The 11,945-nt window shown below is 46.2% G+C and overlaps 1 protein-coding gene across 1 annotated transcript; it reads right to left on the bottom strand.

The window, feature by feature from the left end:
* Nucleotides 1–8,149: 8,149 nt before the first annotated feature.
* On the bottom strand, nucleotides 8,150–11,335 carry LOC124665353 (cysteine proteinase inhibitor 12-like). The gene is made up of 4 exons (XM_047202766.1): nucleotides 11,097–11,335; nucleotides 10,759–10,978; nucleotides 8,725–8,870; nucleotides 8,150–8,627 (listed from the first exon to the last, which is right to left on the bottom strand). Exons 1-4 carry the CDS (start codon nucleotides 11,301–11,303, stop codon nucleotides 8,475–8,477), a joined length of 726 nt encoding a protein of 241 aa, XP_047058722.1. The 5' UTR covers nucleotides 11,304–11,335; the 3' UTR covers nucleotides 8,150–8,474.
* Nucleotides 11,336–11,945: the final 610 nt, after the last annotated feature.

Genomic DNA, 11,945 nt, shown 5'->3' with positions numbered 1-11,945 from the left:
CTAACGCCGAGAAGGTTGGATCGACGAACTGTCCGAAGAATTCCCACCACGCTCGTACTAACCAACATTTTCGAGAAGGAATGCGACTAACCACCATTTAGCCTTTTTTCCATTGGAACCAAGGATTTGGGCTAGGCAACGAACCAGTCAGGGGATATTCTCGCGTTTACTCCGTAGCGAAGCACGGGTTTTGTCCTAGTATGTACCAGTTAATAGTTAGGGGGTTCTCTGTCCCAAACTCAATACATAGAGGGGTTATGTGGACTTCTTTCCTCCAATTCCAAATCAATACATCTGCTCCCTCCTTCCGTTTTTGGTATATCTAAATTTTTGCGTCATGAATTATGAAATGAACGGAGTAGATTTTTTTTAAAAAAATAATGATTAAACCTACACATTAAAATACGTCTAGATGCATGTGTATCTAGATTAAATCTAACCAATGCTGCGTTAGCTAGCTTGGAAGGAACTAAGGAAGACAGTACCCAAAGTTGATCAATCCCCGTCTCTTTTTATACTAGTTGTCTCCATAGGCTATCAATTGTATAAATTTCACTCATGCAACTGAATCACGTGGGCCTCACGAAAGAAAACGTAATACCAAAGCAAAGTCAATTGTCAATGTTCTTTGTACTAGTGAGTGGTGGCCGGCAACGTATATCAAAATAATTTTCTTAACTTCTAATACTTCTGCTTCCTCATAAGCTAAGAACATTATGTAGAATATGTTGCTAGAGGGAGTATTTTACTTCCTTGGTTTTAGATTAGTTTAATGCACTCAAATTAGTGATAACAAATATAAAACAGAGGAGTATAAAACGAATCACTAGAACGATCTCAAATAGCTTAATATTGTTATTTTGTATCACACAGGTCATATGTGGTCATTTCAACAAGAAAAACACTCCCACTGTCCATAAAAGATGTTTTATACTTATCTAAATTTAGATGTATCTGCAGTGTCTAGCTTTTGTTTCGGTGTTTTTCCCTTTTCAAACTTTAGGCCAAAGCTATGATCTACCTCTTCCTGGACTAACGTACATTTTCAAATTTAGTGGTTGGAAGGGAGAGCGAGGACACCATAGCGCACTTAGATGCGCGGGGCTAGACCTTGACCACATCCTCCAATCTTTCCCCGCATCCCGCACGACCTTTCCAATGAAATACCTTGGGCTTCCGTTATCGGTTACAAGACTTAAGAGAATCCACTTCCAACCTTTAGAAGATAAGGTGGCGGCCAAGCTTATCCCTTGGATTGGGAAGCATACCACTATGGCCGGCCGCGCAACCCTTGTAAAGTCGGTTCTCACTAGCATTGCCATCTACTACATCACCGTCCTAAACGTCCCGATTGAGGTCCTCATGGAGATTGATAGCATTAGAAGAGCCTTTCTATGGGCGGCTTGTGAAAAGGTTACCGGAGGAAAATGCAAGGTTAATTGGAAAATGGTGTGCAAGCCTAAAGTTTATGGAGGACTTGGGATCCTCAACCTCACAAAATTTGCTTCGGCTCTTCGTATGCGGTGGCTTTGGCATGAATGGAAGGATCGGATGAGACAAAACCTTGGGTTGGCCTAGGCACTCCTTGCACTCCACAAGATAAGGACCTTTTTGCGGCGGCCACAAGGGTCAACATTGGCAATGGCGAGAAAGCCCTCTTTTGGGAGGCTCCTTGGCTCAATGGACGGCGGCCCAAAGATATAGCTCCCCTCATCTATAAAAGATCAAAAAGGAAGAATTGCACCGTTTACAAAGCCTTGGATGATGGTTTTTGGGTAACATAAGTTAACACTCAAGATGGTCTCTCCATGGATCACATTGTGCAATTTGCCAACCTTTGGGAAATGCTTCAACCCATCCATTTAGAACCCAACACGCCGGATTCAATTGTTTAGAAACTCACAAATGATGGATGCTACTCTTCAAAGTCGGCCTACTCCATGCAATTTTTGGGACATCCCAAATCATCCATGCCTTCTCTAGTTTGGAAGCCTTGGGCCCCTCCTAAATGCAAGATCTTTGCGCGAATTTTTTTTAAATAATACGAAATAATTATTTAATTTCAGGACTATCACGCGCTTTCAAAAAATTCCAAAAGTATGACTCTGTCGGCATGCAGCAGACCGATCGGACAGGAGCGGGCCGATCGGCCCACAGCAGGCCGATTGCAGGCCACTGCGGTGCCCCGTCAGACGACAGCACCCTGTCGGTGTGCTGCAGTCCGATCGGACGCTAGCAGCCAAAGCGTGGCATGGCCCCGGCCACGCGCAGGCGTCGGTCGACACGGCCACGCGCAGACGCGCCTCTCTCCCCGGCCTCCCTTTTCTTCTTTCTTCTTCCTCCTCTCTCCTCTCTTCTTCCATTCTCTCTTTCCTCCCGCTTTCTTCCCTGGCTGCACAAGAACAGCTCCAAAACTTCACCATATTTCGCAGATCCCTAGTGATTTAGCCAATAAAACTTCACCATTTTTCTGCTATTAGTTGAGGGAAGCTCGATCTACAGATGGGTTAGGTTTTGGAGAGGATTGGTGGTGCTGTTTAGCAGCAATGGTGATGAAGTGGTGGAGGTTGGTGGTGGTGTAAGGGGCTGAGCTTTTGCTGGGTTCGTGGTGGTGCTTGAGGTGCTGCGTGTTGGTCGTGCTTTGTTCCGCTGCTGCAGCTTGGAGAGGCTGCTCACGCTACAAGGGTAAACCCTAATCTTTGCATAGTAGTGTTAACTGTGTAGGTTAATGTGGGCTGGTTTTAGTGTTAGTGTATTTATGTGGGCTGGTTTTAGTAGTTGACGCGGACGAAATTTTTTTTAGGTGAGCAAAGATGACAGATGTAGTGAAGATAGTATTTTACTATGGTATGGGTAGTGTCCGATCAGATGAAATGGGAGTTAATCCGAGTGAGTTCAAATGCTGTAGAGATGAATATGATTGCTCCTAGAACATGGACAATTGAGCGAGGTGAAGGATCTGGTTGACGAGAATGTTTCGGGCTTAATCTCGAAGTGCACACAGTGGGTGTGCATGCATTATGGACTAAGTCGTTATCAAACATTTTATGGTATCTGAGGCCTGTAGATGATACCTCTAAGTGGGTGAGCTGGTTAAAAGGGTCTGATAGGAGAGGAACTAACCCTGTGGCATTAGTTCTTCCGGTGGCGAAGGAGGTAGCGCCTCCGAAGGCGGTTATGGTGGAGGAGGTGGTTACGAATCAGGCCATAGCGAGTCAAGCACCGGGCGGTGGCGGTGGTTATGAATCAGGCCGGAAGCGAGTCAAGCACCCGGTGGTGGCGGTGGTTACGAGCCTAGACAGAGCAGTCATGCGGAAGATGTTTATGGTGGTCAGGGTGATGGTTACGTAGGAGAAGACGGTGAGGTTGATGGTGACGAAGAAAATGGATACATGCAGAACCAGATGGAAGAGGAAGATACGGAAGGTGAAAGTGATGTCGATGATTCGATGGGTCTGATGATGGCGCGGAGGTGCCTATTCCTGGCAGATGGAATCAGAACTTTTCATCTGCAATGACAATCAACGATGGCCTTGATTCTAACTGGGAGTATCACCAGAATAATGTCGCCGTAGGGGCTATGTTTCCGTCCAAGCGACATATGCAGGATGCAATAGTTAAGTGGGCAATGGCGACTCAAAGGATGAATCTGAAGCAGGAGGGCCAACGAGACAATGTTTTCTATGCAATGAATTTGGTCACTGGGACACTAATTGTCCAACCTTCGGCACTGGCACAGCAAGAAGGGGGCAGCGAGGCACAAGGGGACGTCGCGGGAGGGGAAGAAACTAGTTCGCAACTTCTTTGCAATTTTATGTAGTGAACAATGAATTTGTAATAAGTACGAAACTACTTTGCAATTTGAAATGTGAACCTATCTTATTGTACCTTTATGTATTGAACAATGAATTGTAATAAGTATGGAACTACTTTGCAATTTTATGATGGTCATGTACGTTACAATAATTTATATCCGTGTTATGTTATCATTTGTAATGAGTAATAACGACTGTTTTGTTGTTTGCAGAAATGGCAGGAAGATCATTGCTCAATAGGGACATTGAGAGGGCGCACCGTGCGGCCAAGCTAGAGGCCAACCCTAATAGCTTGTCACCAATGGTGACACGCGGGGGTAATCAAAATTGGCAGATACACCCCGGTTGGGTTCAGAGGTATGTGGGATTTATTTGGTATATTCGATTTGAAGTACTGGCACATACTAATTGGATTCTTATATGAATTTGTAGGTTGAAGTGGGCTGGACTTCTACCTTTTGCACGGTTGGTTGAGGCCACTATGTCAGAGGTCATCGGTGAGCGAGTAGGCACACCGATCAAGCGCCTTCGACGGGACCACTCCCTACTGACCAGCCTGGTGGATCGGTGGAGGCCCGAGACACACACGTTCCACTTTCGATGGGGAGAGATGGCCCCTACTCTCCAGGACGTGTCTTTCTTACTGGGCCTACCATTTGCGGGTCAACCCATAGGCCCGCTGGCAGAACCAGTGCTTTGGGATCAAGAAATGTCTGCACGTTTTGAGGGAACTCGTGCGGGCCAGACTGAGTTTCTCTGTGAGGACCACGGTCCAAAGTGTGACTGGTTACTCAACTTCGAGGTAACCGTTCTTATAATAAATTTATTTATGGTTATTGCGTTGTTGTAACTAACATCTTTTTTCCATGGTTGTAGGTTTCACAGTTCACACCGCCGATGAGTGAGGCACAGGTCACTAGGAGTCTCGAGGCGTACATATTGTGGCTGCTTGGGAAGGTCATGTTCACAGAGAACCATCAGACCACCATCAACAGGCGCTTCATCCCCATTGCACTGGAGATAGCAGAGGCACAAACCGCCGACGACATCATACAGCGGAGTTGGGGTTCCGCGGTTCTAGCAGCCACATACCGAGGTTTGTGCAATGCTTGTACACTTGTCTCTCCCAAGTCTGGCCTTCTTGGCTGCCCACTGTTCTTGCAGCTGTGGTCCTGGGAGAGGTTCCCGATTGGTCGGCCAGACATAGATGCTGAGCGCCCTTTCGGGGCAAACGAATTGGCTGATCCGGACCACATCGACATGCCTACTTTCGGCATACTTTGGACACGTCGCGAGGTATGTAGACTGCCGAACATAGTTCTTTCGTAATTTATAGTTTTGCACGAGTACTGACTATTTCTCTTCGCAGAGACGATTTGCTCGCGACCAGGTCAGGAACTGATACCCTGCGTTCAACGAGCAGTTCGACGTGCTCGATGATAGGGCAGTGATCTGGCAGCCCTATATTGCCGCCGCCGTGTATGCAAGGTATCCCGGCGGGATCTCTAACCTCTGCTATAGAGATTGTGCGTACTGGATGACACAGTCGAAGATCATCTTCGATGTGTCCGTGGAGATAATGGCCCAGCAGAGGATCATGAGGCAGTTCGGCTCTCGGCAGCTGGTCGATCCTCCACCACCGATAGCACCTCTCCCTGCCTACGTCCACAAGTAAGTTCTGAGCGTCGCTAAGTTTAAGCCTGTTCATCATGGTTCGACTAACTCTCACAATTATTTTCTGCAGGTACAACAGGAAGGGTACTAGCCACTCCTCGACATGGTGGCTTCAGCGCGTTGGCTCGTATGTTGCTGAGTGGGATGGCGCGACAACACACGTCTGGCCGAACGATGAGCGGTTTGACCCACAGGAGTTTGACGCATATCTGCAGAGGTACACTGCAGCCACGCGAGTGCGCCTCATCCCGCCGACTGATCCAGCTGAGGCGCCACCTGCGTCTATGCACGATATGTACCCGACTCAGTCCACAGCCGGTAGTCGACAGCATGCGATACGTACAACTTTCTATTCCACCATCATACTTGTCGTTTATCTATTGGGTTCTACGATTTATAGGCTACCATCATTTTTCAGGGTCAGCTGACTGCAGACTTACAGGATGAAGTCGCTCGGTACACACGTCAAGTGTCCAGTGCGCCTCTTCTGCAGCGTGACCAACATGTGTCCTGGTTGAGGCGACTCGAGGACAAGCTACGCGGGATCTAATCGGCTATCACGTGCAGCCGTAGTTCCGACGTCGTTCAGCGCCACCTCCTTCCACCACGACCCTCCACACAGCAGCAGCGACGGCCACATCTCACACCGACCGCGACACCCAGACCACCGCCTCCTGACCGGGCAGGAGGTTCGTCGTGGCAGCAGCACACTCCTTCCGTCGACGACTTTCAGTACCATCAGCACGGATCACGGCCTCGTCTCACGCCGACGGTGAAACCCAGACCACCACCTCCTGACCAGGCAGGAGGTTCGTCGTGGCAGCAGCAGCATCACACTCCTTCCTTCGACGACCTGCAGTACTATCACCAGCAAGCTGCTTTCGACCAGTGGCAGCAGCAGCAGGCCCCTTTCATGGGAGGAGCAGGATACACACAGGGTATGTACTATTCTATATATTGTGTTCCATATAGACTATACTCCACTTAGTTTGACATCACTTATGTTTCGTGACACAGGATACACGCAGCACACTGCGTCCAATCCTTCATGGGGAGCTAGTGATCAGGATCCTGAGCACATGGAGTATTACAGCACGCAGCAGAACTATGTCGGCATGCAGACTCCTCCACCAGAGCCCACACAGGAGACACAGTACGACCCCGAGTCCGGTTCCTGGATCCCTGCTCGCATAACCAGGGCCCCGGACAGGTTCGGTTGGACACCCCGTGCTACGCCGCCCCCACGAAACCCCAGACGCCGTCCATAGTTTCAGACATTTATGTATCTATGTATCAGACATTTATGTATGCATCATCTATGTATCAGACTTTATGTATGAACTATGTATCAGTATGTTGTACCGATACTCCCTATAACCCTAAGCGTCATGCAAACGAAGAAAATACATCCATGCAATTAATCGGGGAGTAGTGAGCCAGTTGGTTTGTAGGAGGCCAATTGGTCTCTAGCAGTCCAGTTGGTCAGCTATCGACCAACGGGTCTGCCAGTTTGGCGCGTGATAGTCCTAGAATTAAATAATTATTTCGTATTATTTAAAAAAAAATCGCGATCTTTGCATGGTTGATTATTCAAAATAGAGTTTGGACGACGGATAGACTCGAAAGAAGAGGTTGGCAAAATTGCGGTACATGCAAGCTTTGTAATCGTGCTAATGAGACCGCCTCTCACCTTCTCTTCAAGTGTTCTTTCACAACTAGGGTATGGGTAAAGGTGAAGGATTGGTTAGCTCTCCATGATGTTGATCCAACTAGTTGGCACACTATGCGTAACGTCAAAGATTGGTGGAGTGAAGAAATTCACAAGCAAGGACCCTCTAAGAAGGCCATGAAATCTCTTGTTATGTTGGTCTATTGGGAGATATGGAAAGAGAGAAATGCTCGTGTTTTTCGGAGCGATGTCTCAACCTTGAACATGGTTGTTTCCAAAATCAAAGAAGAAGTTACTCTTTGGAGCGTTGCGGGGGCTAAAGCGTTGAGTATTGTAATACCGCGAGAGTAGGTTTTTTTTTTTCGATTTGACATCCTAGTCAAGTTGTGGTTTGTAAGACTCCTAAAAACTTTCTTCTTGATCAATGAAAATGGCAAAAAATTTGCCTTGTTTCAAAATAAATAAATCTAACTATAGAAAAATATAAGATTTTTTTTATAGACAGAAGGAGTACTATAATTTGTATTTGTTCTGGTATTGAAACACGATAATGCCACAACAATGACGATTTAAAACACAAAATCACTATCCCGGTTCAAACGGTGGAATTTTAAATGGGCATGCCGAGTTTTATGGTGGTTTTGCTACCAGGCATAGAAAAAAAGAGAGCAATATTAGTCAAAAGGAGATAATACAATTAAGCCGGAGCACAACTTTTTAGTTGAAACTCCACATAATTGTTTTATCATGATCAAAACCCATCGATGTCATAGCTGCCTAGGAGCAAATGAACGGCAACATAATGGAGTCGGTTTGTGTTCTGCCTATTGGGAACTTTAGTACTCCTAATTGATTCTAAATGTGAGTTAAATACAAAACCTTTTGAAAGTTATACAAAAGCGAAGAACCCTAAGCTGTCAGCCAAACAACCCCAAGGCTACATGTTGATTCTTTCCTTAGTCAAAGAGAAAATAAGTCGTCCAGAACGTCCTCTCAACCATTGAACACAATCACACATAGGCAAGGAACCGATAACATATAGAGGTGTATAGAAAACAAAAGCTTAGCATAGCTATCACACAACACTTCCAAGTAACCAAGACCTGTGCTTGTCATATTTCAGTAGCCAACAGTGCCCTTAAGGAGTTACAAGATTGGTTGCATACTCCAGCATCAACAGCAACCAAACAAGGTTTCAGATAGTTAGGAATAGAACTCCAGTCGTGCCGCATTCAACAACCAAGCCCGTGCAGAGACAAGTTTACTGTTTATTACTTCACACAAACTACATTACTATGAGCTTGACATGTCAGACTTCACTGGCTGCTAGATTCATCATGCTCTGGCTGCATCTGGCTCAGCACAAAAGCTCCCTCAAGGTTCTTATGGACCTCAGCTTTCATTTTCTCCTCCTTGGTCCCTCTCTTCAGTTTCATGAGGATGTCAAACTTTGCGAAGTCCTCAACAACCTGATAAATGGAAGAATAGGAAATACAACCTGAGATGAACATATTATACTCACAGAAATAACAGAGGAGAGTTAAAACACAATTACAAGGAACAAACCTCTGCCTTTGCATGAATGATTTCAAGAAGTTCATATGGGAAAAGGGAGTTCGACCTCTGCTGGATTGTTTTCACAGCATGGTCTGCAGCATCTTTGACTACAGGGTCATGTACAGGCACATCACGCCATCCAGGCTCATGGTCCCCTGAAATATGGTCAACTTAAATATATGTACCGAACTGCAGAAAGCTAAAATATACAAGATCTAACATGTAACACAAGTTCATGCCCACTTATTATCACGCATACAATATGCAACATCTAACACTCAGTGCCTCCCTAATGTATCCACTGGGCATCAGATTTCATCTAGTTTCCCGTTATTAGTACCAAGTAGAAAAGGCGAACAGATGAAGGGAATGGGCTGGTATGCTTTCAGAAAGAATATATGAATTTTTTACAGAAACTAGAAGATAATCAAAACATGTCACAGTTACATTATCATACTTTCCTGATTATTCATAAACCATGTAGGGATGCAGAAAATAGGGAGAACATATGAAACAAGTGCAATAATGTGGAGCATGTGCCAAGATACTGTAAGTTAATATAACAAAGGTTAGCATCAAGTTATATGATGCAACATAACTTCTATATTCATCCCATCTATCATGCTACACCAGCACGTCTTCACTATCCGAAATGAACATTGTTTCAATGCTGAGATAGGACTACAAACTTGTGTGAACACCCACAATTAGTGCTGTAGTGGCAAAATTTACCGTTATGTGGGAATCAATGCCAATTACTTGGATTTCATTTGGCGCCCCAGAGATATAACACCAACTAAACCACATGATGATAGTGCAACTATTACATACTCAGTTACAGCAGCTCACTAAGTTCTTGGGAAGAAAATATTTTCTACTGCAGGATTGTACAAAAGCAACTAAGAGGATGATAAATAGAAGATACATTGATCATATTTCCCTTGGGGAAACCATCATGCAAACACAAGATATGTGCCTAAGGAAAGAAGTGACACTGAATTTGCAAATGAAATGCCGTCTAAACTGTACCATCAATCAAATTACCAGTGGCATGGAGGTATAATAGTCCTCATTTTCTCTAAGGCGCGAGTGGAAGAGTCAAGAAGAGTCGTGAGGATTGTGGTGCAGGTGCAGAAAACGTTGAGCAAAGTCAGCACTCATGTGACAGTAATAACAATTCAATGGTTATGTGTGGTGATAGGTAGTAACTAGTGAGTCTGCTGCAGCATGATGAGGCATAAGCTTGTGGAAACAATGAAACAGTGTGAAGAAAAAATGGAGATCAACAAGTGGCACCAGTGTTCTGAAGCAACTATGCTGGTGTCAGCTGCCCAAGGATATGATAAAATGTATAGCTGTAATCCAACTGTAGCCGATCCAAGTCAAGTAACTTACTAAAGGAGACAGATGCTGCTATAATCAACTAAAAGAGAAACACCCATTCACAGATTACAACTCGCGTGCCCACATATCAAATCGAATGTCCTGATCATGAGAACTTTATGTTCATTTTAGTTAACTTAACAAGTAGCACTTGTGTACCATAACTGTCAAATTTAAGAATATTAGTAAGCAGCATTTAAGTGAAGGAATTACGATCCCATATTCCCAGATATCACTAACGCCTGTTCAAGGAACTAGTGAGAAAGGCTGCCATAACTGTCAAATTTAGGAATACGAGTAACTATACTAGTCCCATATTTCTAGCATTCCACCTAACTGAAGGAATTACAATCCCATATTTCCAAGCTATTGTTAATGCCCACTACAGGGTTGGTGGTAAAGCAGATCGATGTTATGTAGTATGATGCAAGTTCGTTGGATCAGCCGCGAAATCTCAAACACAAGAGCAAAAGGCAAACAGCTTCTGGTGCAAATTCGAATACTAGGCAACAGGCATTTATACAAACACCTACCGGCCAAAGCATCACAGGTACGTATTTATTTTCAGTCACATAGGATAGGAGCAAGCAAGCACAACACGAGTAGCACTAGGCAACGTACAACAGATCGCTGCGATCGAACGAGAGCGGGGGCATATACCTTTCTTGGCGCCGAGGTCGGAGACGGTGAAGGAGGTTGCGTCCCCGGTGTGGACGAACTCCTGCAGCTCCTTGAAGTTGAGCCAGGGCTTGACCCATACCTTAGCCTCGTAGATCTTCTTCGTGCCGGCCTCGAGCGCCTCGAGCGTGAGGTGGTGCACGGTGCCGGCCACCACCTGCTCCTTGGCCTCGACGACCCGCACGAACTCCAGCAGCGCGTTCTGCAGCACGCCCAACTCAGAAATCAGAACCCCGATCGGCCGCCAATTCATCGCGGTAGAGGAAAATAGAACACCAGAGAAGGGAAACGGGAGGGGAGGGGGGAGGAAATCGCGTGACCTGGCGCTTGTTGTGCTCGTCGACGGCGAAGCGGGCGAGGCCGTCGGTGTCGAGGCTGTTGGCGGCGGCGGGGGTGTCGGTCTTGCCGCCGAGGACGTGGCCCGCCATGGCTCCGGCCGCGAGGGAGGCGGAGCCGACGAGGAGGAGGAGGGCGAGGGCGGCGAGGACGGGAGCGGAGGAGGCGGGCCGGGTTGCAGCAACGCGCATGCTCTGGAGGTTGCGGTTTTGCTTTCCTTGGTGCCTGCACTGGTGGGTTGGGTTTAGATTCTGCTTATGCGGAGAGGAAACGGAACGTGGAGAGTGGCCTCGTCGGTTGCGGTGACGTGTCGGGACGCGTGGAGGGCAGGCGAGGGATCCACGGATGGAGTGGAAGGTTGGTGCACGTTGCTTAGGATGTAAGCGATGCAAGAATTAAATTCGATTTAGCTTGTGGGCGGCGTTCGTTGCCAAGGCCCATTTTGGTACACTCGTTATCTGTGGACTGCACACAAGATTACAGAGGCCTGCTAAATACCTTTTCCGCTCAAAGTCCTCCAATTAGAACGGCCTTGCAAGGATTCTGGGCTGGGCCAGCTAAGTCTCCTGTTTTTTCAAAAGGCCGTCTATCTGACTGGACCTTATACAAACTCAAGTCAAGTGGGCTTTCTTTTTCATCTCAAAAAACACATATGGGTACCTTTCTTTCAGTCATGCCATATTTCCCCTAAAAAAAAAAGGAAGGCAGCAAAACAAGTAGTATAAGATAGCTTCAACTTTCTGCCAATAACCAACATAGCATGAACTTCACATCGGCTAGTCCAAATATAAGCCACCACCGACATTACAACTCCAAAGCAAAGGAGGCTATAT

Source organism: Lolium rigidum, chromosome 6 (assembly GCF_022539505.1).
Source record: "Lolium rigidum isolate FL_2022 chromosome 6, APGP_CSIRO_Lrig_0.1, whole genome shotgun sequence".
NCBI classification, from domain to species: Eukaryota; Viridiplantae; Streptophyta; class Magnoliopsida; order Poales; family Poaceae; genus Lolium; species Lolium rigidum.
Note: the sequence above shows the minus strand (reverse complement) of the source record. Positions and strands in the feature narration are given on the sequence as shown.

Coding starts and splice junctions, on each gene's coding strand:
- LOC124665353 (XM_047202766.1), bottom strand. CDS start 11,303: ATGCGCGTTGCTGCAACCCGGCCCGCCTCCTCCGCTCCCGTCCTCGCC. Junction 8,871..10,758: donor CGACCTCGGCGCCAAGAAAG/GTATATGCCCCC, acceptor ACCATATTTCAG/GGGACCATGAGCCTGGATGG. Junction 8,628..8,724: donor TCATTCATGCAAAGGCAGAG/GTTTGTTCCTTG, acceptor TCCATTTATCAG/GTTGTTGAGGACTTCGCAAA.